Below are 27,043 nucleotides of genomic sequence, written 5' to 3'. Positions count from 1 at the left end.
TTTTTCGTTTGATCAATTTTTTTCAAGGACTTTTTAAAACAGTACTGAGCAGATCTGGGCAAAGGAATTTAGTATGGGGGTGAAGTGCGGCTATTTGTAAGTGCGTGCATATGTTTGTTGTCTAAGAACTGAGGTAATACTTGTGTATAAAACTTTTCCAATCATTGGGGAAATGGTTTGCAAGCAGTGGTTTGATACTGTTTTTATGGGTAAGGCAACTGATAAAGATTCATTTCCATTCTAACATTATTTGTGACATAATATCTTTGCTGATTTTGTAGCTAATCTACAAGTTTTCTTGAGTTCTTGATTGGTTTGATATAAGTTTATGTCTGGGCACTTTTCCATTTGTTTAAGCTAGGGTGCATAGCCACATTAAAGCCTTGATTTGAGTAGTAAGCCAAGAACAGAGTTGAACTATATGCTATCTTTGTGTTTGAGGAAATAGTAGATTTGTGGTGAAGCAAGTGTCATTAAGTAAGATAAGGCCTCATCAGGATGAGTAACTGAGAACTGAGGAGTCAAATTGATATAGCTTGCAGCCTCCTGTAACCCAGATTCCTTACATTCTGTGAATGGATTACTTATTATGAGCATCAGAGGGAGCCTTGATGGTCTTAAAGGACCTTAATGAATTAATTAGGCTGTGGCTACTTATGGTTAGAATGGAAATTGTTGACACTTGTAGAATATTGGCTAACTGTACATCAAAAGTAGGGCTTCTACTCTCATTTGATCTTGTAGGACCTTTAACAAACTGGTCAACATTATTGAAAATGAGATACTAGTGGAGCTGCCTGGACTTTAATCCAGAAGAATTTACGTCACCTAAAAGGAATGTGTTTTTGGGATTACCAAAAGAGAGCAGCTATTTTCAAGGTTTGCTCAGGCAATGATATGGAGGAGGGAGAAGGTGTAGGCTACAGGTAAATGCAAGTGTGTATGCCTTTCTAAAACAAGGTGGACCTTCAGCCTTTTAGGGGTATCATTCTTTTTTTGCATCAGACTCTGTATACTGAACAAATTCTTGCAGCTTTTCATAGGTTATTAGGTGTGTACTGGGCCAATGACCCAGAAGCCTTTACAAGCCTAGCCCATAGGATTACCTTGGCATCGTGCCACCCGACCTTAGTTCCCAGTGCCTCTGTCGAGTAGAGTAACTGGAGTGATCCCAGGGGTGAATTTTCTATTTCCCATCCACTCATCAATATTTCTCTTGAAGAGGACCAGTGAGGCACTTCACTTGACATGTATGGGAAGTCTATTCCACAGCATGGGTTATGATCCTGTCCCCTCCAGCTTGTTCTGTTGATTGTGGTAATAAGGTTGAGGTCTCTGGAGCATGTAGTGTGGAGGGATTGGAATTTCTTTAGATGTAGCATTTCTAACAGCACTGGGTTAGACATGGCTTTGTAAGTCAAGCAGAGATCGCCTCTAAGTAGGCGATATGAGACAGAATAGTTGGAGTATTTTGAGTCTGTCCATATAGGACAAGTGTTTAAGGCCTAGAATCCTCTTTGTGAGGTACTTTTGTGGCCTCTCCAGTTGTTGCAGGTGTCTAGTGAGGTACATGCCAAATGGGACATTGTACTCGATGATTGGCCTAATGAGGGAAGAGTTGAGAGAGACAATGGCATTTCTTCCTGGATGCAAAACCCTTAGTATTGAGATGTGCCACATAGAAGAACTTTCTGACCACAGTGGCAATGTGGTGGTCAAAAGAGAGGTCGCTGTCAAACTGTGTTCCCAGATCTCTTATAAAGCCTTCTGTGTTCAGAAGACTACCATCAATGTGGTAATTCATGGGAACCGGGTTTTTCCCAAAGGGGATAACAACACATTTTTTGGCATTGAGCTTAAGGCCATGGTTCTGACACCAGTCGTTGGTCTCAGTGAGGCCTTTCTGTAGGATGTCAATATCACTTGGGGAGTTAATTATGGCACCCCACTTGCAATCGTCTGTGAACTTAGTCAGCCAGAGTCCCTTCATGTTGGCCTGGACTTCAGAGAAGTAAATACCAAACAGGAGAGGACCCAGGACCAAACCCTGTGGGACTCTACTCATGACTCATCAGCAGCCTGACTTGGAGTCAGCTACTTTCACACTGTGGGTTCTGTCTGTGAGCCAGTTTGCAACTGACCTAGTGATATAGGGATTTATGCCTAGCTTAGTGAGTTTTTCTATGATTACTGAGTGGGGAATGGTATCAAAGGTCTTGGCCAGATCAAGGTAGGCTGTATGAACCACCTTGCCTTCATCTATAGCTCTAGTGACTGACTCAAAGAAGTCAACCAGGTTGAGCAGGCATGATCTGTCCTTCACAAAACCAAACTGTGTGGGATCCAGAGTTTGAAGATTCCCTATATCCTTGTTTATTAGGTCCACAATGATGCATTCCATAGCTCTGCATATAAGACTCATCAGACTAATGGGGCAATAGTTCCCAGGGTCTGTAGTCACTCCTCCTTTGTGGAGAGGGATGACTGTAGCAGTGCCCCATTCAGTAGGGACAAAGCCTGAGGTGAGGTTGCGACTGAACAGGGCACATAGGTGAGGTGCCAGTTCACTCTGTAATTCATGTAGAACACAGGCAGGGATATTGTCAGGTCCCATAGAAGCTGTATTCTTGGCCTTGGACAGTGCTATTTTAACCTGTGCAGCAGTAGTACTGCATGCCTGGCAATCTACTGGTATTGTGATTGGTCCTTTGGTGGGGGAGAGAGGGGTAAAGTTGGCACTGAATCTGTCAGCCAGTATATTGGCAATATCTGTTGGCTCGGTATAGGAGATGCCATTGTGCAATAACTCCAAGCAAATCTGGGTATTGCCATGGAGATTGTTTACATAACTATAGAAGGCCTTGCGGTTGTCTTTATTATCTGCTGCAATTCTGTTTTCATAGTTAGCTTTAGAGGATTTGATGAGGGATCTCAACATTTTGTTGAGGCTGATAAGGGAGTTTTTCCAGTCTTGGGACTTCACCTTATTCCGCATCAGTTTCCTCCTTCTGTTGTAGAGTTTGTTTATGGCAGGGGACCACCAGATTGGCTTCCTTTTTTTGGAGAAGAGCGTCTTGGTTCTGTTGGGTATGGAGAGATCCATGCATTTGTGTACGTGTTCATACAGGGCATTAGTGTATGATTCAGCAGTCATGCAGCTGTTCCCCAATTGCATGGGTGCCGTGAAGTTAGCCACCTCTGTTTTGAGAAGCCCAAAGTTAGCTTTGGAGAAGTTTTTCATGGTGGTTACCTTTGCAGGAGGTGGGGTGGGAGGGATGTGGGTTTCCAAGGTGATTAGTTTGTGGTCGGATCTAACCAAGGAGGAGTTGACTATTGTTATAGAGCAATGGTCACCCATGTTAGTAATGATGAGGTCAAGGATGTTGCTACCACTAGTGGGGGTAAAAACAAGCTGGTCCAGGGCATTGGAATCAATGAATTCCAGGAAACGTTGGGCAAGTGTGTTGGTACATGAGTAGTTTTCCCAGTTAATGGAGGGGTAGTTGAAGTCGCCCAGCATGAGAGTGTTAGGTTGGACCTTGATATTCTCCAGGGTGCTTAGAAATGTGGAGTGCGAGTCTTGTTACATGGTTGGGGACCTATAGCAGGTTACGACTTGAATCGCTGTCTTACCCAATGTTAGCTGCACCTGAAGTATCTCTTATGAGTTATGTTGGGCTACCAGTCTGAAGGTGTGCACATCCTTTATGAATATGGAAACACCAACACCTTTGGAGCTTTGGTCCAAGTTCTGGAGCCGAAAGGTGTGGAATGAGTTATAGCCTGGTGCAGGCTGGGTCTGCTTTAATTAACCAAAAGCTGATTCCAGCGAATGCAAATCCATTGACACATATACATCAAACTGTGAAATGAGCGAACTCACAAAACCGCGAAACTCAAAATACCAATTTGTCATACTTGGCCAACCCCACCGCCTGAAACACACTACCCACCCAAATAAAATAAATAAACCACAAACATACACCAACCAAAACCCTACTTCTAACTCTACACTAAATCCCACATACACCACTATCTATGCACGCTCCTTAACCCCTCCTTAACCCTAAGATCCGTAACTACTGCACACTTACCCTACGGAGCTATACTCAAACAAAATAAATAAACCACACACATACACTAACCAAACCCCTACCTCAAACCCTACACTAAACGTTAAATACATTACCCATATTACATTACCTATCTATGCACTTACCTTAACCCGCACCCTAATGTTGGTAACTATCGCACACTTACCTTACGTATCTGTGGCTCAGACGGGCCAACCAAGACACTTCCACATTTCAAATTTTGTGGTAATTTTGCAGTTTTGTGAGTTTGCTTATTTCGCGGTTCGATGCATTTGTGTCGATGGATTTGCATTCGCTGGAATCAGCTTTCGGTTAATTAAAGTAGACCCGTGCAGTCTATAACTGGCTTTTAGTAAAGTAGTAATTACTGACACTGATTCTAAGTCTTAAGTTAGCAGTTCTTTCATGTGTTTTTTCAAGTAAACTTTTCTAATTACATCTGCAACATGCATCTTTCTCCCCTGTCAGTACGTATTTGTCAAGTCAAGCATCTGCAAAGACAGCAGAATTCCCTGAAATCATAAAGGTGCTTTATTATGAAGACAATACTCTGTAATTATTTACAATCTGTCTCATAGGTTCATAGGTTCATACTAGGCTATCTGCCCTAGGGCATTTATAAGCCTAGCCAGAGTATGTTTGGCTTTCGCCACCCATTTTAAATTTATTTTGCTATGCCCTTTTTCGAGGTTAGTATACTGTGCCTCTGTCTAACAGTGACACAGAAGTGATTCCACTGGCTTTCCTTGTTGCTGTCTCACATTCCTGGCTTGTCATTAGGTCATCTTATAAAATTATCACTGCTCCCTTTCCTTGCTACTACCCTCTACACACATACACACACACACACACACACACACACACACACACACACACACACACACACATGCACGCATGCATGCACATGAGCATGCATGCACGCACGCACATGCACACGCACGCAGACACTCACAAGCACATCATTCTATACTCCTTTTCTGTTTTTTCCTTTGCAGATGTGTTTCCACTATATTTAAACTGTTGTGTTTTAGACCATTCCTCCAGTCATGTCTTGTTGAGTTGTCACTCTTCTGCACCTTTTTGTTGTACCAGCCTTACTCTATAATTTTACAATTACAGCAACAATGCAAAAATTCTGCTTGTTACTATAGTTTTCTCTTGAGTTGATGCCATTTGCTATGACCCTCTCATACAGTCTAGTCATTGTTTTACTTGGTAACATGCAGTTAATCAAGAGTTTAGGTGGTCAAGCAGGAAAAAAACAATACAGCTGATTGAAACTCAGGTGATCACACATTACCAGCATTTTTTGGCTATAACATCACTGTACAGTAATGCTCTGGGAATTTTCTCTTTACCACTTTAGTGTAATTGTGGAGTCAATATATATAATTAGCAGGGGGGCTGTGCAAGGGGTGGTTGCCCTCCTAACTAACATGTTTTGAATGTATTTTGTTTTATCTTGTGATTTATTGGAGTCCGAGTAGTTATACTCAATAAGATATAGTTCAATATATTATTTTTTAATTATGTGTCATTCACTGATTTTATTAATGGTACCACTGTAGAACACACTCTGAGCTTTCTTAATAGTTCACTGCCCTTTTACATGACAGAGCTCTACATGCCTTCCTTTGCTAAAGTATATATAGGCCATGACCACAGCCATTTTGTGATCTAATATTCATAAGGTAAGAAAAGTAATAATCCAGTGATCAAGGATAAGTGACAAGAACTTCTAGGAAAATAAAATTAACTTTTCAGCTCAAATACGCACACTGGCTAGGTCATGGACTTGTATCTGGCAAAAGTGCCAAGGTGCTTATGCTTGTTTTCATATAAAATCATTTGGTTTACGTTGACTGGAGCTATAAATGTATGGGCACTGTTCATATTCCTGGATCCATTAGTCCATCAAGATTATTGTCTTTTTTTTCTATCCTCTCAGAATGACATAGGTGGCGACAGAGTGCTTCAGAGGAAGTGGACTACATTTCTGAAAGTCCGTTTGAGCTGTAATCCCACAAATGACATTCCATACAACATTATTCAAGATTCCTTCTTCCTTAAAACACCAGCCAATCCAGATGATAGCACATTTTATGGCATTTTTAACTTCCAGTGGTAAGTTGTCTTTCTGATACAGTTCCTCATTTAAATGAAAACATAGCCGTAACATTTTATTTTGAAATTCTACAGGTTATTTAACAGGTTCTAACACAATCCATTTTCTCATTTTTTTCTCATTTAAATTGATTGCTCTTTTAGTCACCTTCTCTGTCAAGGAAGTTTTCAGCCCTGCACTTAATATTTTCAGTACTCTCAACCTTTATGAAATGGTGACCACCCCAAACACACACACACACACACACACACACACACACACACACACACACACACACACACACACACACATATGCATGTATATCCCTTAGCAGGTAGCTCATTTATTGTGATTAGACTGGAGCAACAGCAAGCTGTCATACTTCCAAATGTTTGTGCTTTGAAATCTAGACATCACTAGTCAAGCCATTATAAACAAAGGCATCATATGCATATGACCAACTTTAAAGATGTTGCTGTTCTCAGACTATGTGCCACCAATTTTCCACACCATGGCAAACTACGTATGCTGTCTGTTATATCCATTAATTAGCCAAGCTGTCATTGGCTGCTAAATTCCACTTTGGGTAAAAAAAAATGGGATTTTCTGGCTTTATGTTTGGATCGCAATAAAAAAACATTCACATGAATTTATTAATGCCTCCGCTAAGCATACACCGTTCTGAGTGAACAAACAACACAGGCATAACTCACACCTTCTTCCTCCTAATTTTAGTTTTCCTACTGATTTTCTTGCAGCTTAAAATATTGACAGGGATTCATAAAGGTTACCACAATGCGCAGACTACATGTACACTTAATGTAATCTTTCTGAGTTACTAGAAAGCACAGAAAATGTGGTAGGGATGTTCTTGAATACATATCGGGTACACTTAGTGCATACCCAGTGCAGGCATTGAATTTGGCCCATTATCTATAGCATTTTTCATGGACCCTTACCCTAGATCCCCTTGTTGTACTGTATTAGCCATGACTTTGTGGTCCTTCAAATTCTCTAGTCTCTTAAAACACTGATGAAGGTAAAATTGCACTCAATACCAAGGTTTGACTTGGATTGTTTTTACAGTATACCAAAATGAATCTGGCAACAAGCACCATTTAAACCTTATAAAAATATTGAAGAATACTACACTTCTGAGATAAAAGGGAGCCTGTTTACATTTAAAACTAAAGGATTTAATGAAGTGTTTTATATAAATTTAATCAAATTTAACATTTATTAATAAAACATTTTATTTAATTATTTAATATTTTTAATATTTATAATATTTACAATATTTATTTATTATACTATTTAGTATTTATTCTACATTTTTGGATAGTATTAATTGATTAAATATTTAAAGTTAGTACTATATTATGCACATTTGCATTTTATAAAACAATTCTTTATTAATAACAATATAAATAATTAATCTCCATATTACTTATACACTCATTTTATATATTGCTTATATACATCACACATACATTCTTAAAGGTCATAATTGATTATAATGTTAGATACAGGTTTTAATAATTAATTTCACACAGTACACATACAACAACAAACAACGATCACACTGGATTTTATTTATTTGAGTGTCCCACTGGGCTTCTTGGTAGCTACACTTCAGGTCCATTTTTCCAGGTGTTTTTAAAAGGTATAGTTCCTAGTTCTGATATTAAAATAGGAACGAACAGGATACAAGTTTTTTACAGAATTTTTTATGTGTGAGAAAGCACATGCACCGGTGATAATTATATAATTACATTTGGCTTCATACACAAGTACGTGTTAGGCAACATTTTTAGGCATCGGTTTGTTGTGGGTGTTTGAAAATATTTTTAATACAATCTTCATTTTTAATACAATCTTTGTTTTTAATACGATCTTAGTTTTTAAATTTTGGACACAAAATTTATTGTGTTCGCTATGTATACACAATTCTATGGTTGATATGTCTCAGGTTTTACAAATGGTTTATAGGTTGGGTAAGTGAGTAATAGATGCGATCATAGTGGTTTGGCAGGTGTTATCAGTCCATCAGTATATCATTTACAAGAGGCAATGTTTTTCATTTTTTTCATTTTTTCATGACTTATATGTATATTTTTTAGGATACATTGTTTCCTTAAAGAGTTAACGGAAATACATTGTGTTACATCACCGAAGGAGAGTATTTATGCAACAGGAAATGATGTTTATTTGTTTGAAAAAGTTTGGCAACCGCCAAACGAAAGCGCTTACCATATTTGTTTATCTAATTACTTGCGTATTATTTTGTATTGGTTTTAACTTATTCGAAGTAAAAGGATTTATTCTTCAGCCAGTCTGTGCACTCTTGTCATTTCGTTTTTTGGTGTATTATTTGAAAATATAAGGAGCAACGCGGTTATGGAGGTGGAAAGGTGGTGACCCTGAACACCAAATATTGACTGTGTAATCAGAAAATAGCGGAAGGCATCCTTGGACAACAACTACTGAACATGAAATTGGATAGTAAGCGACACATTTTCAGGTTACTCATCTTCTGCATCATGAAGTCAGGTCTATTATTGTGTTATTTAAACCAAAAACATGATCTTTATAATTGCTGTACACCTTTTTCAAGTTTTCTGTCCAAAATAAGCTTTTGGGAAGGAAATAAATAGACCCAGATGGGGAAGTCTTGTGGTGTGTGATGATGTTGCATGCCTCTCCTATTTGCTCCATGTCATGAGCAAATTAAAGTTATTTTTTGGTGATTAAGAATGACATTCAAAGCAAGGACGGTGGCAGAGTTAGCAAAGGTCACAATATTAAGATATACCTGAAAAAACAGAAATGTGAGCTGACTTAACAAATACCGAAGAAGATATATGTGAAGATGCTAATGAAGGGAATGACCAGTGAACTCAGTGATATAGTGATGGCAAAAATATAATTTTTTGAATAGTGAAATAATAAAAAGTTTAGAAAATGTGAAGCTTGAACTGTGACACATGTCTGACCTGGTGAGTAAATTTATTAGGCATGGAAATTTGTAATTTACCAGCATTGAGTTTTTGCATGATGTGGAGCATTCTGTGATGCCTATTCAGCAGAAAGTCCTGTAGATTAGAATAAAATGAACAATTTGGGTGGGCAAATGGAATATGCCCATCAAATCTGATCACGGTGGAGGATAAGTCTATAGAGAGGAATTTGAGATTCCCTGGTACATTAGGCGGAGAAGAAGGCTCATAATTTTTGGATTTTGTGAAAACCAAACTATTGTTATAGACAGGGTTTACAAAACTGTGTCTGTTGACTGAGAAAGTAACCAGGATGCCATAATCTGTATCAGAGAGGTCACGCAGTAACACATAAAGATTCAGGTGCACTATTAGAAGATTCTGGTGCACTATTAGAATGAACAAGCATTCTGGCAGTTGTGGGAAAAAGGAAGGGCATTTATGGCAGCATGTTAAGAGATATGTATGTGGATTATGACTATTTGAATTAAATTTTCAAAAGAGGATTCAGTCTGTAAATGCCATCAGAAAGTTTAAGAAATTTAGAATATTTTTTTTTTTATCTTTTCCTACTGTGTTGAAGGTTTACTCACTAAACCTGAGGGTTTGATTCTCACATGTATTAATTGGCTAGGCTTAAAATGGCCCACAAGGGCAATTAACCTAGTATTAATCTATTAACGTATTAACTAGGGAATGCTGTAAAAGCAAAGACCACATTAAAGAAGTTGCTTCTTCAGTAATATCAAGATATAATGGAGACTCAGCATATGGGAACTGTAAATACAGTTAGCTTATTCAGTTCCATGCAGGTGGAGATGGAATGGGTGGAGCAACAGGGCTTACATTAAACATAAGTGTGTTTGCAGGTAGGCCACCTGGACAAAGACACTACAAAAGATTTCCGTTAGCCAACTGTGCATTTAGGTTACATCTATAACAACATCTGAGACTGACTGCACTACAGAGAATTTGCATCTCGTGTTAAACTAGAGGGTTATAGTGACTGAGAAATGTGCTCCTAACTTAAGTGACTGGAATAAAATAAAATTACATTGAAAGAAAAGTGCATTACTGTGTAAAGCCCACTATTTGTTTATTTATTTGCTATTGTTTATGAGACAGTCTGCCTGGAAACTGAAATGGCCATTTTTAGTGGAGGCCCAGGGAGAAAAGCCCCAAAATAAGGATAGAAATACCTTTTTGACAATTCAAAAGAAAAACAATCAACAAACATTATTTACAAAGTATAGTAACAATAGTCCCACCAAGACGTCAGATAAACGCTCTTGTTCAAACAATAAATGTCATCACCGAAGTATGGTCAAGATAATATTAATACTGCGAGCAATGTAAGAAATACACAGAGAACAGTTGGCTCTAGTCTAAATGAGCAGTGTACGACCAGCAATGCTATGATAGACAGACGTTTAATGACTATTAATACTGTGAATAACATCATAAATGGCCGTGTTACTAATGAAAATAATTTTAGATGTTCTGATAGCATGAATGACAAACTTCCTACTGTTGTTAGAAATGTTGAGATGCCTTTGACTGACTGTGTTACTGATGGAGTTAATATTAATTGTACAGATACCATTCCTTTGCATGATCAAACCCTTAAAGCATCTTCCATCATTACTGATGTGACTACTAGTGAGGTGGTTGAACAGATACAAACTAAAGATGGATCAGGAGTTTGTAATCTATACCCTGAGGTACAAGTAATCAGAAATATTAATGTCTCTCCACATATAGGGAATGAACAAGTAGTTAGACCCAAGAATAGGGAGACATTATGAATTATGATAATAGACCAGGAGAACCGCTTCCTTTTCCTCTACCAGTTCGAAAGGAGAGGAGAACCAGGTCTATGAGCAGAGGCCGACAAAAAAGAAAATTATCAGACGAATTTGTACCACATCAAACAATAAAGAAGATGTGGACACAACGCAAAATTCAATGATAGACTCACGTAATCAAGGTGTTTTGAAAGAAGGGTCTTTGGTCCATAATATTTCTAGTTATACTTTAACCACTGACGATGAGAGTTTACTTAATAAGGGTTTGAACTTTATCCCAAGTAGTAATAGTAATTTGACTAGTACTATAGTGGATCTTAAAATGTTCTGTAGGAACGTGATGTTGAAACTACAATTTAGGAATCATGGAAATAATATCTCTATAGTAGATACCACAGACACGCAATTACCTCATTTTAAGAACTTGAGCAATTATATTCCTAATAATCATCCCTTATTAGAAGCTTATATGAGAATAACAGAGGATGAGTTGTTCCGATATTACACTCAGAACAGTGATAAGACATATAAGTACAAAAGAAGAAATCTTACATATAAAGAGAGGCAGAGTTTAAAACAACTTCAGACATTATGATCCATTGTTATAAGGCCGGCCGACAAAGGCGGTCGTATAGTGGTTATGGACAGCTCACACTACAATAGATCTATGTCTCAGTTATTAGAAGATGATTTTTATATAAGAATAGAATGGCATAATGTGCATGATATAATTGCACATATCTTATGCTCAGAGGTGAAATAATTGATCAGGAACTATATGACTATCTCACTATTAGAACACCTGTCATTCCAGAAATACAAGGACTTCCAAAAATACATAAAGATATCTCTAATCCACCAATGAGACCCATTGTCTCTGGACAAGGTTGGGTGACATAACATCTTTCTGTCTATATAGAGAAGCACTTGAGATTAGTTTTGAATGGCAACAAAATAGTATTGAAAGATTCCAAACAGTTCCTTTTGGAGCTTTATGAATGTTTGCACTCCAACATCCAGCTACATGATTCTCTTTTAGTAACCATGGATATACAATCCCTATTTACTGTATTGCCAAATACCCTAGGTGTGGAGTATATCTCCGCATATTTACAGAAACATAGTAGTTATAGTATAGTTAAGATAGATTTATTAGCTCATTTTCTTGAAATGATTCTAGAAAATAATGTCTTCCTATTTCAAGGTAATCTCTATAGACAACGAGACGGCGTAGCAATGGGGACCCCCTGCGCCAACAGTTATGCCAACATGTTTTTGGCATACTGGGAAGAGGAGGTTCTATTCCAGATGACCACCTTCAAGGAGAATGTAGCTTTTTATCGACGTTTTGTCGATGATCTTTTTATTTTTATTTTATGGACAGGTACTTTGGAGTCCTTGAAAGGCTTACATATACTGATGAACAGCATGACCAATTATTTAACATTCACGATGGAGGCCTCCAAAGAAAGGATAGAGTTCCTGGATCTATTTGTGGAGAAAATGGAATGTGGATTTATTAACACAGGGATTTATAGGAAACCATGCTACCATAATAATCTTCTGATGAGAACTAGCATGCATCCACCCCATATTTTCAGGAATATAATAAAGGGACAAGGCATGAGAGCCTCCCGGTTAAATGCCACAGACTTAGGTTTTGTAGAGGAAATTGATAGTCTGAAACAGCGACTCATTGAAAGAGGTTATAAAGACACAGAAATTGAATATAACTTGGTAGACATACCACATTTGAGATCAGGAAGGGCAGCACCATATTTTGGGCCTCTCATCAGTACAACAGATAGCTATGATAGAAAAGAAACCACTATGAAAATCTCCACCACATATACATCAGATCATGATACGGTCAGAAGTATCATGCAGAAGTTCTGGCCTATTCTATGCACAAATGAAAGTATTAAAGAGATTGTAGGTAATGAACCTAGGTTCCTTTTCAGAAATAAATATAATCTGAAGAGAATGCTCTGCTACCCTAAAGGCGAGCATTCTAAGATTACTAATAAACATACGGAACCATGTGGGACTGTAATCAGTGCACTTATATAGACACCAATGAAGAGTTTTTGCATCCTGACTTGAATATGACATTTGATACACGAGTGAATGCACTTTGCAAAACAAAGAACATAGTTTATCTAGCAGTCTGCCAATGTTGCACATCCTTCTACGTTGGTAAAACTAGTAGACAGCTGAGAGAGAGAATAAGAGAACATCTGTATGAGATAAGGAAAGTCTCACAACATAATGCGCTAGCTAAGCATGTAGCTCACTTAGGTGCTACACATCAGTTTAAATTCAGAGTTTTAGAGCTAGTTACACCGAATGAGAGGGGTGGGGACATTAAAATTCATACGGAGAGTAAGGAGAGTCATTGGATTATTAGATTAAGAGCTGACAGAGGCCATGGATTGAATGAAAGGGCCTCTATTAAACCAATGCTCAAAAAACGTAGGAATATCAAACATTGAACCCCAAATTATAGGAGTTGTACATTAAATGTTGACAGCCACCTTAATATAAGTTTTTATGTAAGAAAACTGCTAGAGATATCCTTTGTATATATCTCATATATATATATTTTTTATATATTCTTAATTCTTATATCTTTTAATATATTCCTATCTTGTATTGTACATATATATATATATATATTGAAGGACACACATTATTCTATTAGTACTATATATATGTATTTTTTATATATACAGTATGTATTTTTTATGATATATATATATAAATTTCTATTAGATTTCTATTGGATTTAACTATATTAATTGAATGACTTACTGAGCACTTTAGAACACGTTTATATCCTGTTTTACAATGTTTTTAACAGTTTATATATTTAGCTTTGTTATATATTTATTTCCAATAGACCTATGTACATGCATATATATTTTTTTATAAGTGTTTGATTTGATTTTTAGATGCATAAGCATATGTTTCTTGCTTGAAAGATACCTACAGCTTATTTGAATGTTTAATTGATAATCAATTCTGATGGCTTGTAACATCTTTGAAAGTGTATTTATTTGCTTTTCAACTGGTCTTTTTATCTTTGATCTGATGAAGCTCACATGAGTGAAAGCGCTTATCAAGTGGACTGGTGCACTATTTTATTCTATTTATTCTCAATAAATCCTTCAAAGGACATTTAGCTTTGCTTCGCTCCTGTTCTCTTTTTTGGTTTATGCAGTTACATTATTTACAAAGTATTTCAAAGTGAACAGTCAACAAACATTATTTACAAATTGTATCAGGTCAAGGAAATACATGTTTTCAAGATATTGTGAGTAGAATCAAAAATACTATATTAATATACTTGTACGGTATCCATAGTGGTCAGAGTTAAGAGACCATAAAACTGGTAACTGTTTTGATAAAAAATATTGTATCAGCATACATTTCATTACAGAGAAAAAGTTTACTTAAAAGCCATTCACACTTGAGAGCTGCAAATAATTATTTCTGTATTATTTTAAGTCCAGGCTATTAATGTAACCAAGAAGTTTAACAGTACAGACCCAAATGTTCTATCTGAGTTTCACTTAAGTATTTATTATAGTATCGGTCCATGTTTTTTATACACACTCTTATGAAGCACATTTATGGTGCTATTTAACACGTATTTAACAAGTGAAAGTTACAATATTTTACCAGGCAATAGACAGGATGCCCCACAAGAGGTAAATGTTAAACCACAACTTTAATATAAAAATCTTTATGGATAAACGGTGAATGCTTAAATGTGAGCAATTTTTATTAACTGTAAAAGGAAGTGAACTCTAATAAAACAATAATGTGATTTAAAGAATGAAGATGTAATCTTAGTTAAATTACAGATGCCACTCTGTAGGTAAAATGGATGAATTTTATGTTAGCAGTATTGTTGAGATGGGGAACAATAGCAATTAAAATGAATATCTATGATTAATAAGTTAAACAATAATGAACGCAATTTCACTACATATGTGTTGAAATAATTATTAAAGGAGAAATAATAAATAAATAAAATAAGAAGAAGAATGTCTGCATGTGTATATACATACACACATACATATATAAATATATAAATATATATATATATATATATATATATATATATATATATATACACATATATATGTGTGTGTGTGTGTGTGTGTGTGTGTGTGTGTGTGCTATATGTGGTATGTGGCACTTCGTCGCATGTTGAAATGCTAGTGTTTTTCATTGGTGGTGCAGCTGGTCGAATTATGCAATAGTTGAAGTTCATTATTTAATTTAAAATTTTAAAAGATAAAAACTGTTTTTTGTTTTTCTTTTTTGTAATCCCAAATGTAACCTATTGTTTCACATTTGTAATTATTTTTTTCATTCATTTATTTATGATTAATAGTAATCGCCAATGAGTTTGTTCAATACTTGTATTTCATTTCAAACTTACATATATATATATATATATATATATATATATATAAATATATATATATACATATATATCACTCATATGACATCTATTAGTGTATAACACAACATATATATGATTTCCTTGGCTTAAGAAGGGAGCAAGGAGAAAAATTACTTGACAGAAGATATAAGAAGGAATATTGACAGTATACTGAGATATATGATATATATTGAGAGTATTACCAGATATTTAGGAGCCATTTATGCTTGTGTGGCATGAAGTCACATTATAACTGAAAGATGACACTAGAATATGGACAGGCTCAAATCACTGTCATTCTACTTGATATCGTACACTTTGTTCAGGGGTGTCTCAGCTACAAGGCAATCTCAGACCCTGGCCTACTAGAGATGCTCCGTATCCATAAGTCTAACTCCTCATGCATTACCCACTCAAAAGTTCTGAATCTAATATGCAACATCAACAAAACTTGCTGGAGAGAGAGGTTTGTCTCCCGGAAGCTGCCCCGTCTCTGGAATAGACTTCCCATACACATCAAACAGAGCACCTTGCTGATCCTCTTCAAGCGCAATCTTGATGAGTGGATGGGAAAGCACACATTTGTCCCAGGGGTTCCATCTGTATCCCTCATTGACAGGGGTGACAGGTGCTGACTGAGGTTTCTTTTTGAGGATAAACTCTTGGCTATGCTTATAAGGGCCCCAGGGCCATTAGCCTAGTAACCTCCTATGATCCTATGAGTAATACATTATTGTTGATGGTATTTTCAATTGTCATTGTAATTAAATCAATAATGCTTTCTTCATCTGTTAAGTTACTGATGGACAGGCTAGGTAGGGTAGTTGATGATGGCAGAGGTACAATATGCCAACAATGTAAAATGAAAAAATGCCATGAGAATAAACTATGCCTGACCATGTATAATGTCCAAGGTCCAAGACATATATTCAATTTTTTTCCCTATTGCTAAAATGTGAATGAAAATAGAAGTCATAAAATACACTGCATGTGTACTGAAATGAAAATTGTTTAAAGTATATTTAGTTAAACTGAAGCAACAGGGGAGACAGAGAAGGATTTGCAGCATTGTTCTCTGTGGATGTCCCTGCCTGAACACTGACCGAGGGTTTTGAGGATGTTGTTTGGAAATGTCTGTTAAACATGTCCATCGCAAAATGGCGAGTTTGACAGAAACAAAATAACAATGTAACATAACATAGGAATGTATGAAAATGAGTAATAGGGTTACGCCATTATGGAATAAATAGCTATATGGGATACAAGATGATGTTATAATTACTGTTTCCAATAAGATGCATCCGTTTGTTTTGGAATTTATGAGTTTTATAGGTAAATGGCATAAAAATGGAGGTGGAGTTGCTATCCTCTACAAAAATACAATCAACATCAAATCTCTACAAATACCTAAATTTCAAAATGCCAAAACCTTGGGTTCAACCCTAAGCATAAATGACACAAAAACTATCATCATTCACTGCTGTTCTACTCCCCCAGGTAATAACTCTCCCATCATTGAAGAAGTGTTACAATGGGCCAGATAATGTCTCCCAAGAAACTATCTAGGTGACCTGAACACTGATTGGTCAGCCTGTACCTCTAACAACCCCACTAATCATATTAATCTTTACAGTTTTACCTAACTTATCCAAGAACCCACTAAATCGACAAAAAAACCCACAAACAGTGTATTCTGGATTGGACATAGGTTCATAGATTCATACTAGGCTATCTGCCCTAGGGTATTTATAAGCCTAGCCAGAGTGTGTTTGGCTTTCGCCACCCATTTTAAATTAATTTTGCTATGCCCTTTTTCGAGGTTAGTATACAGTGCCTCTGTCTAACAGTGACACAGAAGTGATACCCGGGGTAAACCTACGATCTCCCATCCACTCATCAAGATTCCTCTTGAAGAGAGTCAATGAGGGACTCTGCCTAACCTGGACTGGGATTTTATTCCAGAGTGAAGGGAGCCTCTGGGTTATGAATCTGTCCCTCCAGCATGTCCTATTTATTTTAGTGCTGAGGTTCAAGTCTCTCGAGCGCGTAGCTTAATGGGATATGGATTTTCTGAGGTGCAGCATGTCCATTAATTCCGGGTTGGACATGGCTTTATACGTCAGGCACAGATCGCCTCTGAGCAGGTGGTATGCCACTGAGTAGAGCTGGAGTTTCTTTAACCGGGCAGCATATGGCATCTGTTTGAGCCCTTTGATCCTCTTGGTGAGGTACTTTTGGGGTCTTTCCAGTTGCTGCAGGTGTCTGGTAAGGTACATCCCAAAAGGGGCATTGTACTCAATTATGGGCCTGATGAGGGATGAGTAAAGAGGCACGATGACCTCCCTGATCTAGATGTGAATCCCTTCATGATTAGGTGGGCTATATAAAATGTTTTTCTAACCACTTTGGCCACGTGGTTGTCAAATGAGAGATTGCTATCAACTTGGGTCCCCGGGTCCCTAATTACTTCCTCTGTACTTAATGGATTACCACCTATGTGGTAATTTGTGGGCACTTTGTTTTTGCCAAAGGGGATGACTATACACTTTTTGGCGTTTAGCTTGAGGCCATGGCTCTGGCACCAGTTGTCTGTTTCTATGAGGCCCTTTTGGAGGATGCTTGTGTCGGCTGGAGAGTCAATTATGGCGCCCAGTTTGCAGTCATCTGCGAACTTGGTCAGCCACAGTCCTTCCGTGTTGGCCTGTACCTCCGAGAAATATATACCGAACAAGAGAGGTCCCACGACTGAGCCTTGTGGGACGCCACTTGTAACTGGTTTAGAGTCTGACATGGCTCCAGCAATTCTAACCATGTGGGTTCTGTCCTTGAGCCAGTCTGCAATCCATCTAGTGACATAGGGGTTTATATTTAAGCTGGTGAGCTTATCTATAATGCCCGAGTGGGGTATTGTATCGAAGGCTTTTGCGAGGTCCAGGTAGGCTGTGTGGACCACCTTCCCCTCGTCAATGGCCTTGGTGACTGTGTCAAAGAAATCGACCAGGTTTAAGAGGCAGGATCTGCCCTTAACAAAGCCGAACTGGGTAGGATCCAGTGTCTGTAGGTCCTCAATATCTTCGGGAGCTAACTACCCCAAACAAAACTATCAGACAGGATGCCTTCCTAATGGTTTTAGTGACCATCTCCCCACCCTCTTCCTGCAGAAATGTACCAACATAGCCAAACCCATTGTTTCTAGACAAGTCAGAAATGATTGTAAACTAAATATACAAGAGCTAAACAGTATTCTAAAACATAGTAACTGGAAACCACTATAAACCCTTAAATCTAGACCAAGCCATTGACTGCTTCAACAATATTCTCATCAATATCCTTGATAGACTCGCACCAATTAGGAAAATAAGAGCCAAGTCAAACTATGCACCATGGCTAACTAGGGAAACTAGAGCCCTTCTAAAGTCAAGGGATAAAGCCTGTAAATTTTGGAAGAAAGATAATACTAGCCTAGCCAAACAAAGTTATCTACAACTTAGAAATCAGGCCAAGATACAAACTAAACTCGATAAACAAAATTACTTCTTCAGTATCCAAAACAAACATTCAAAAGATCCCCAAAAGATTTGGCATGCCATAAACTCTCTCCTAAAACCAGGCAAAACTCCCACTCCCACTCCTAACTCCATGAATGACAACAAGACATTGCCTCCCAATTCAATCACCACTTCACAAAATCCATATTAACGCTATCCTCTCAACTATCCAGGAACAACCCTACATATAACTAAACCAAATGCCCTGACAACATCCCATCCTTTACACTCTCACCCATTCCCACCTTACCAATTAAAAAACACTTCCTAAAACTGAAACCTACCACTCTTGCTGCTGACAATCTATCAGCCAACTTTCTAAGAATAGCTGCTGAATCATTATCCTACCCTACATCTATTCTTATCAATCGCTCCATACAAGAAGCATATGTCCCACAGCTATGGAAGGTATCATACATTATTCCACGACATAAAGGCAGAAACTCTTACGAATACTCAAATTATCGCCCCATTGCCATTCTACCCCCCCCCATGTAAAATACTAGAGAAATGTATACAGTCTCAGGTAACACAATTCCTAAACTCACATCATCTTTTCTCCCCCACACAGCATGGCTTCCAACACCATAGCACAACCACTGCTCTGCCTTCTTTTACCAATCTGATCAAACAACATAGAAATAATAATAACTTTGTATCTGCAATATTTCTAGACATGTCCAAAGCATTTGACATGGTTTCACATTCCTTACTACTAGACACCCTGACATCCCTATCCTTTGCCCCTTCCACCATAGCCTGGTTTAAAAGCTATCTGTCAAATAGGCAACAATCTGTCCAATGGCAAAGTGTACAATCCCCCTTACTCCCAACTACCATAGGTGTACCACAAGGCTCCATATTTGGTCCACTTCTTTTCTCCATATTTACCAATAATCTCCATACCATCACACAGCATGCTTCACTTATACAATATGCTGACGATTCAACTCTTATCTGTTCAGTTCCATCACTTTCCACCCTACAACAACTTACCCAGGCATCCTTTAGCTCTGCAGAAAGTTGGATCACTCAGATTCAACTTATCCTACACCCTAATAAAACCAAATTACTACATTTCACCCCCAACAAAACCATTTCCACCCCACTATCCTTCATTATTTCCTCCAAAAATGGCACTATTAGCTCTCCCTCTGACCATACCAAACTCCTAGGCATTGAAATTGATAAAAATCTACACTTCGACGTCCACATTTCACAAACTATCAAAAAAGTCCATAAAAAAATGTGAACACTATATAGGCACAGGAAATCCCTCTCGAAACAAGCACAGATTACCCTAGCCCAAACTCACCTCTTGTCTGCCCTAATGTATGCTACTTCAATTCTTACCCAGCGTAGAAAACTTGACCTTGCCAGACTCGAATCATGTTATAATAAAATCGCCAAGTTTGCAAACAACTCCACCTTTAGAACCCACCATTGCCAGGCTCTAAGGGAACTGCAATGGCTGGAACTTCCCCAGCTACCAACCTATCACCAATTAATCATTGCCTACAATGTGGTAACATATCCAGAAAAAAAACCTGTACTAGGCCAACTTCTCACCCACTATAATACAAATCATCCTCTCCGATCTTCCGACAAATCCCACCTCTGTATCTCTAGGGCTAACAATACTGCAGGAAAAGCACTGCTCTCCCACTCCATAGTTAGAACCTGGAATAATCTCCCTCCTGCTCTGATTTCTGCTCCTACCTCTTCTCACTTTAAAAACTCACTTAGAACACACTTAAAGAATAGGTGGCTATGCCTGTGTATTACATAAGTCCTCAAATTATTCCACTTATATACCTCACTTCCTAATATACCTACTGTAATATATATTACAGGCTAGGTCTTCTCTCAATGCTGATTGAATTTGTATATTTATTTTTTCCTGTATATATAGGTCTTGTTATGTCTTCTGCTGTATACTGTATTTTAACATATTGCTTGAAAATTCTCTGTATACTGCATTTTAACATATTGTGTAAAATGTTACTTATCGGACAATCCCGGTTAACAAATGTAAAATAAATAAAGTAAACCCTTTTGAAATTTGGGTCACCTCTACTACAACAAAAAGGTGGTAGGGAAGAAACTGATCCAATTTTTTACTATCTTATTTTATGGCCTTCAGAGTTTTACTGAAACATTCCACTAAACCATCTTTTTGAGGGTGGTGCACTGAAGTTCTTAACTCTTTTACCTTAAAACACTGGCAAAGCTTGTGTATTGCTGTTGATGTAAATGGGGTTCTTTGATTAGTAAATATTTTTGATGATCCCTATCCTGGAAAAAAGTAACACTTGTTCTTCTGAAGGAAACACAGTAGCATAGTCATAATCACTTGACTGTATTGATTGCTATTACTAGACTTTACTAATGGACCTATAACATCTAGAACTATCTGCTTGTATGGGACTTGAAGAACAGGTATAGGTTTCAGTGGATGTTCATACCCAGGATGTGCAGTCAGGATGCCATCCCTACATTTGATCTTCTGGACAAGCTGCATAAAAGTTCTCAGTTGGCAAGGGCCAATAAAATCTAGATGAAATTATAGCTTTGGTTTTGTCTATCACTATATGTCCCATCAAAATATGGCTGTATGCCAGGTTCATCACACATTTTCTGAAAGGCTTTGGAACTAGCAGTTGGTACAGTATTTCTTATTTCTCTTCATTAAGCCCTTACAGCACATCATTCTTCAACTCAAAATATAGATATAGAGCAGGGCCTACCTGCTCATTTGCTTTTCCTTCTGTGCCGGTTATATTCTCTGCAGCTCTGATTAAAGTGTCATTTCCCACTGTGCTTTCTTTACATAGGTTCATACTAAGCTAACTGCCCTTGCGAGCCATTTTAAGCCTAGCCATTTATCCCGTGTGAGATTCAAACCCTGCACCTTTTGCTTGCAAGGTAAGCACCTTAACCATTAGGCCACTCTCCCATAATCATTGCTTATCTGTGAATCTGCTAAATCATGGACATTGTCAATACACTGACATACAATGTTCACTGGGGTTATGTGGAGAAAGGCTACTTTGTGAGGGAGTTTGTTAGTCCACCACTAGGTCGGGGTGATGTGGCTGATCTTCTTAATGGACTCCTTGGCCATGAGCATAGCAAGAGTCTATAAACCTTTAAAGAACAGGGTTTAGCCTGTTCACATATGAATATATGTACAGGTGTTTTTTTCTTGTCCTATTCCTTCTTGCACAAAGGGCAAATCATGACGGTGATTTTGTTCTATGTGTGAATTTACCAATTCCTTTATTTTTACCTCAGCATCTTCTGTCTACTTAAGTAGGAGATGCTGTGAATCCTGCTTCTGACAAATGCTCTCTTTTGACTTTACAGAGAGATCCGTTGAACTCTATTTAGGTTCTCTTTAATTTGTTAATGAGATTATCACCACAAATCTATCCCTCTCTGTCTCTATAAAAGTCATCATCCATTATTTTAATGGCTAGAATCTTTTACAAGGTTCCATATGTGGTATGGGTTCTTCCCTATCAGTTTCTGCACTGATTTCTCTAACCTAACAACTGGAGTTTTCTGTTAAGACTTGGTAATAGGTTTCTGACGTTCTTCAACCCATATGGCCAAAGCTAGATTTTAGTTCCTTTCGAAGTTTCTTCACTTGTCTCTTTCACTTTATCAGAATTGTATATTTATAACTATGTGTCAAGCTGCTGCCCCCCCCCAGCCCCACACACACACACAAACACGCACATTTATACTAGGGGTATATTTACAAGCATGTGTTCTTAGTAGTGTGTCATATTGATGCTGCTGTCCCTCATTTTATTAGAGCTATATTTAAGCCATGGAGTATTTAATTGTGCTCTCTTACTATAGTTACCACAGTGCCTTGAACAGGAGAAGTCTTAACCAATTATAATGCCATGCATAATTATAGATCTATTTAAAAATTTGAATTCTAAAATGTTAAATTGAAAAGACAGAAACAACATCGAACATTCATAAAATCGACTTTCATATGATCGCAAAGCAAGTTTCACAATATTGAGTACCAAAACATTGAAAAGCTGTATGGCGAGCAGCACAGATGACACCATAAACCTGTCTTACAGTAAATGAAAAAAAACTCTTACACTATCAACTCCATTCTAACAACCATAACTTAGTGAATGTCACTAACAGCAGCCTTACTTAAGTGACAGGAAATAATGCAACAATCAAAATACGATAGACACCTCATGTGTATACTAATACTGCTAGACAAATAACGTATATTATAAAATGCGATCTCAGAAAGCTAGAAAATAAAAGAACAATACAAATACCGCAGTGCTTCTCACACAATGGCTGATCATAAATCTTAAGAAGAATGGTAATGGCCTTAATAAACTGTGCAGTAGTACAGTGAAGCTCATTGGCAAGTACCTGCTCAAAGGATATGCTCCTTTCCCCTAACTTCCTCCTTTTAGGAGATGGTGGACAACCGATAGACATATGCATTCATATTTCATCTATCCTGTTTTGCTCCCTAGGCAAAAAAGTCATGGCATATGGCAAGTCAGCTATTCTTCTACCTAGAAAACATTGTATTCAATGGTGCCATGCTTCCACTGAGTTCTGCATGCGTGGGAGACATAACGCATTAAGTACTAGTATATTCCAGAATCTGCAAGGAATAAGGGTGAAAATATAGCTGCTGATGTTACAGTTCTAGTAAGAAATTTCCTTAGTTTAACTAACATGTACAGCTCTGTAAAGTATGTTAGGAGATCTTTACCAGCAGCAAGAAATGTGCTACTGAGACAGTCGAATGCTGGTAAAGCCTCTTCAACATCTAGAAAAGCAAGGGCTACCAGTTGTTTTACAGCCAATTGGAAATTCGTACATTGACCATACACAGTTGCTAAACCACGATGCTGCACTTTAGGCCTTATTTTTGTCCAAAGTGGAGCAAACATCACTTGGACTCAGCATCATTAATGTTACACTGTATTCTTTTCACTGCAATGATCTCAAAAGTCATACAAAACATACTTCACAGTAGCACTGAAATTACAGCATGCTAACGGATCAAATATACACTTCCACATGTGGTTATATGCCTCAGTGACTTCTTAGTCATTAGACAATACACTAATGGCACTGATTTAGTATTCTCACAATATGTGATGAAGGCAAGCACAGTATACACCTGTCTACAAATTTTACTCTTAGTGAAAAAGATCCCATCTGTCCTCCAAATACTTGCTGCACTCAAATTACTTAAATTATTAGCAGTTGAAAATACAAGTACTTGGTTTTCTGTCTGAACATCACTGATAGTTCCCTCTATAAACTCCCCGCATTTTAAAGGGTAATCAATGGCACAAGTTCTGTGCAGTGCAATATTCTGAACACTGCTATTCAACATACTCTTACGTCTTACCCTTTTGAGCTACAGAAGCATTGCTTTTCTATTCGGCAGTCCTACTGCACATTCGAGAGAGAAGTTTGCAACAACATCATCTACTACTAGACATGGTGTATCTCTGGATAATGCTGCTTTCTCTTTCAATTTATTACTGACTGTAGTACTCTCAGTTTCTACTGGGTCACTGACATGGTGGTGTAAAACAGATTTTATAATTTCCTTCCATTTGCTCCACAGCTAGTCAGTGCGGGACCCTTACATTTATCCTTACATTTAAGTTTGCAGCACCAGTACTTTTTTCTTTGCACATCTCTGTAAGTGGTATATATAGCCACCCAATACAAGGATATCTGTACCTTTTTGTAACTTTGCTGTCCTGTAGATGCCCCCAGAGAGCCAGGTGCATGCTGTGCTGCCTTTGCCATCGTATGGTAATGTGTTCTACCAAATGCACGTATATGACAGGTGAAGACTTACATATATAGGTCTATATGTCAACAGGGAGTGATTTTGCAGCATATAATGATGTATGCACAATACATAAAGTTTAGTTATAGTAGGCAGGTTAAAATGTATCATTGCTTTTAAGGAATGCTGTGTTTTTAACTACTATGCCATATATTTGCTTTGCAATCATGTGAAAGTTGACTTTATAAACAACTGGTATTATGAACGTTTGATCATATTGTCTCGATTTTTTGCAATTCGACATTTTAAAATGTCAATCTTTTCAAGGTACTACAGTTATAGGATATAGTACTTTGCCAAGAGGATCTGAAATTCTGTGTGTACTATAGGATACTCTTTTTAGTCTCCCTGAACACAGATTACTCCCACCCTACTATTGAGATTATGTTTTGCTTGCAGATATGTTGCCTTAATATGTGACTATGTTCGTAGTGCCTTCAGTTCCTACCCATCTGCAAACACTGTACATTCGACTGACTTAGGCTTAGTAGTGACACAGAAACAATACACTATTCTAGCAGTTACTTTATCACATTTCACTGATACATCTTCATTATCAATATGTCAGAAAATGTTCTTTATAGGTATTGCAGTTACATTTTCTTTACCAGCATGTTCGTTAAAAAAAAAAAATCACACTTTTAAGAACAGCACTATGAATTAAACATTTTTAGGAATATGCCTCCTCTTCCCACATCAGAAACATACAATTTTAGTTGCTGAACGTTTCTATGTGTTCACAGAAATCTGCATCTTCAGGATTATAGGCTTATGTTGGATCAGTCCTAAACAGTGCTTCATTAGCTAGTAACCTTTAAATTAGCAAAAACAAGTTGTAAGCAATATTAGGGTTACTGAAAAGACCATTTGTGTAAATTACTTGGGAGTGCTCCTTTGAATTTGTCAACTGCTAAAATGTGTGTCATTTTATTTTTGCTGTTTACATAAAGTTCTAGTTATAAGCTTAAATATGCTTTAGGTCAGGCATGTGTGCTTGTGCAATTTTACTTGTATTAAATATCCTGTTATCAAATGTATGGTTGGCATTTCAAAACACATACTATTCCTAGCTAGCAGTTATTTTTCCAGTTCCTGATAGTCCATAAAATCAGTACCCAGTAGCATAGCTAAGGTGGAGTGAAACTGACAACTACCCTGGCTGCAAAGTATTGTGGAAGTGTGATCGGCTGATCCTGATTGCTCTTTAATGCATACTGGTTTTTAAATGGTTGTATTGCATTTATGGTCAAACCTAAGCACTGTAGTGCTTCCTGTGTGATCTAATCTGCAGCAAACGTCTTGCTATAGTTTAGAAGTAAAAAATATGTTTTCTTTTTTTTTTACAAAGTCAGAGTACTGTAGCACTCTATGTGTGATCTATACTGTCTGTAGCAACTGCTTTCCACAGTGTACCAAACTACAGTTTAAAAGTTAAAAAAAAAGTAATAATAATTTTCTTCAGTAAAACATGAGTGCTCTAGTGCTCTGTGTGAGGTATAAAGTGTAGCAACTGTTTCCTACATTTCCTGCAAGCAGTTTACTACAGTTTAAATGACAAAAAGCTTTCTTTCCTTTTTTAACTAAATATGAGGAAGGAAGGTCGGGAGCAGGGTAGAGAAACAGGACCTGATTGGCTTTTGCATTTTAGGAGCCCCAGGTACCTGATCATTGACTTTTTTGGAGGGAGGGGTATGTATCTGGCCATCTTTTTGGTGTGCCAGTAGAAGGACTGTCCTTTGTTTTGGTTTGTTTTTATTTTTGTTTCTTTTTCAGGAAGGTTGGGGGCAGGGCAAAACAGAGATGGCAACTGATTGGCTGAGATGGTGGGACACTAGTTCATGCAACCATCACAAGGCACTGGATGAGCCAGCTATGCCTCCATCAGTACCTTTTGCATACATATATATTTTGTGTACTTTCCCTGTCAGTTTTTAATACAGAATTTTGGATTTAGATTGAGCCCAATTCTCCTGAGCAGCTTGGCTGTCAAAAACAGTAACGTATATTTCAATGTTATCATCCTTACTGAGTTTCTTTAGTAGTGTGGTAGTCTTTAGAGTGGTCAGCTTAGTTGCCACCATGTGCATCTGTTACTTATAGCTAACCAAGTGTCTATGCAAAGCCTCATTTCTCTTCTAAAAGGCCATGCCCTGCTGACCCATGTTTCTGTTGGT

General features: G+C 37.5%; 1 protein-coding gene across 2 annotated transcripts in view; it reads left to right on the top strand.

Moving 5' to 3' along the window:
- SEMA4A (semaphorin 4A) overlaps nt 1–27,043 on the top strand; it is a 1,666,552-nt gene that overhangs the window by 1,321,906 nt on the left and 317,603 nt on the right. For both annotated transcript variants that reach the window (XM_044079754.1, XM_044079755.1), the window contains one exon: nt 6,043–6,218. In XM_044079754.1, coding sequence (XP_043935689.1) covers nt 6,043–6,218 — 176 coding nt within the window. The remainder of the gene's footprint in view (nt 1–6,042; nt 6,219–27,043) is intronic.

This window comes from Protopterus annectens, chromosome 8.part0, assembly GCF_019279795.1.
Source record: "Protopterus annectens isolate FY-2018-M chromosome 8.part0, PAN1.0, whole genome shotgun sequence".
NCBI classification, from domain to species: domain Eukaryota; kingdom Metazoa; phylum Chordata; order Ceratodontiformes; family Protopteridae; genus Protopterus; species Protopterus annectens.
This window is presented reverse-complemented; position numbering and strand designations above follow the sequence as displayed.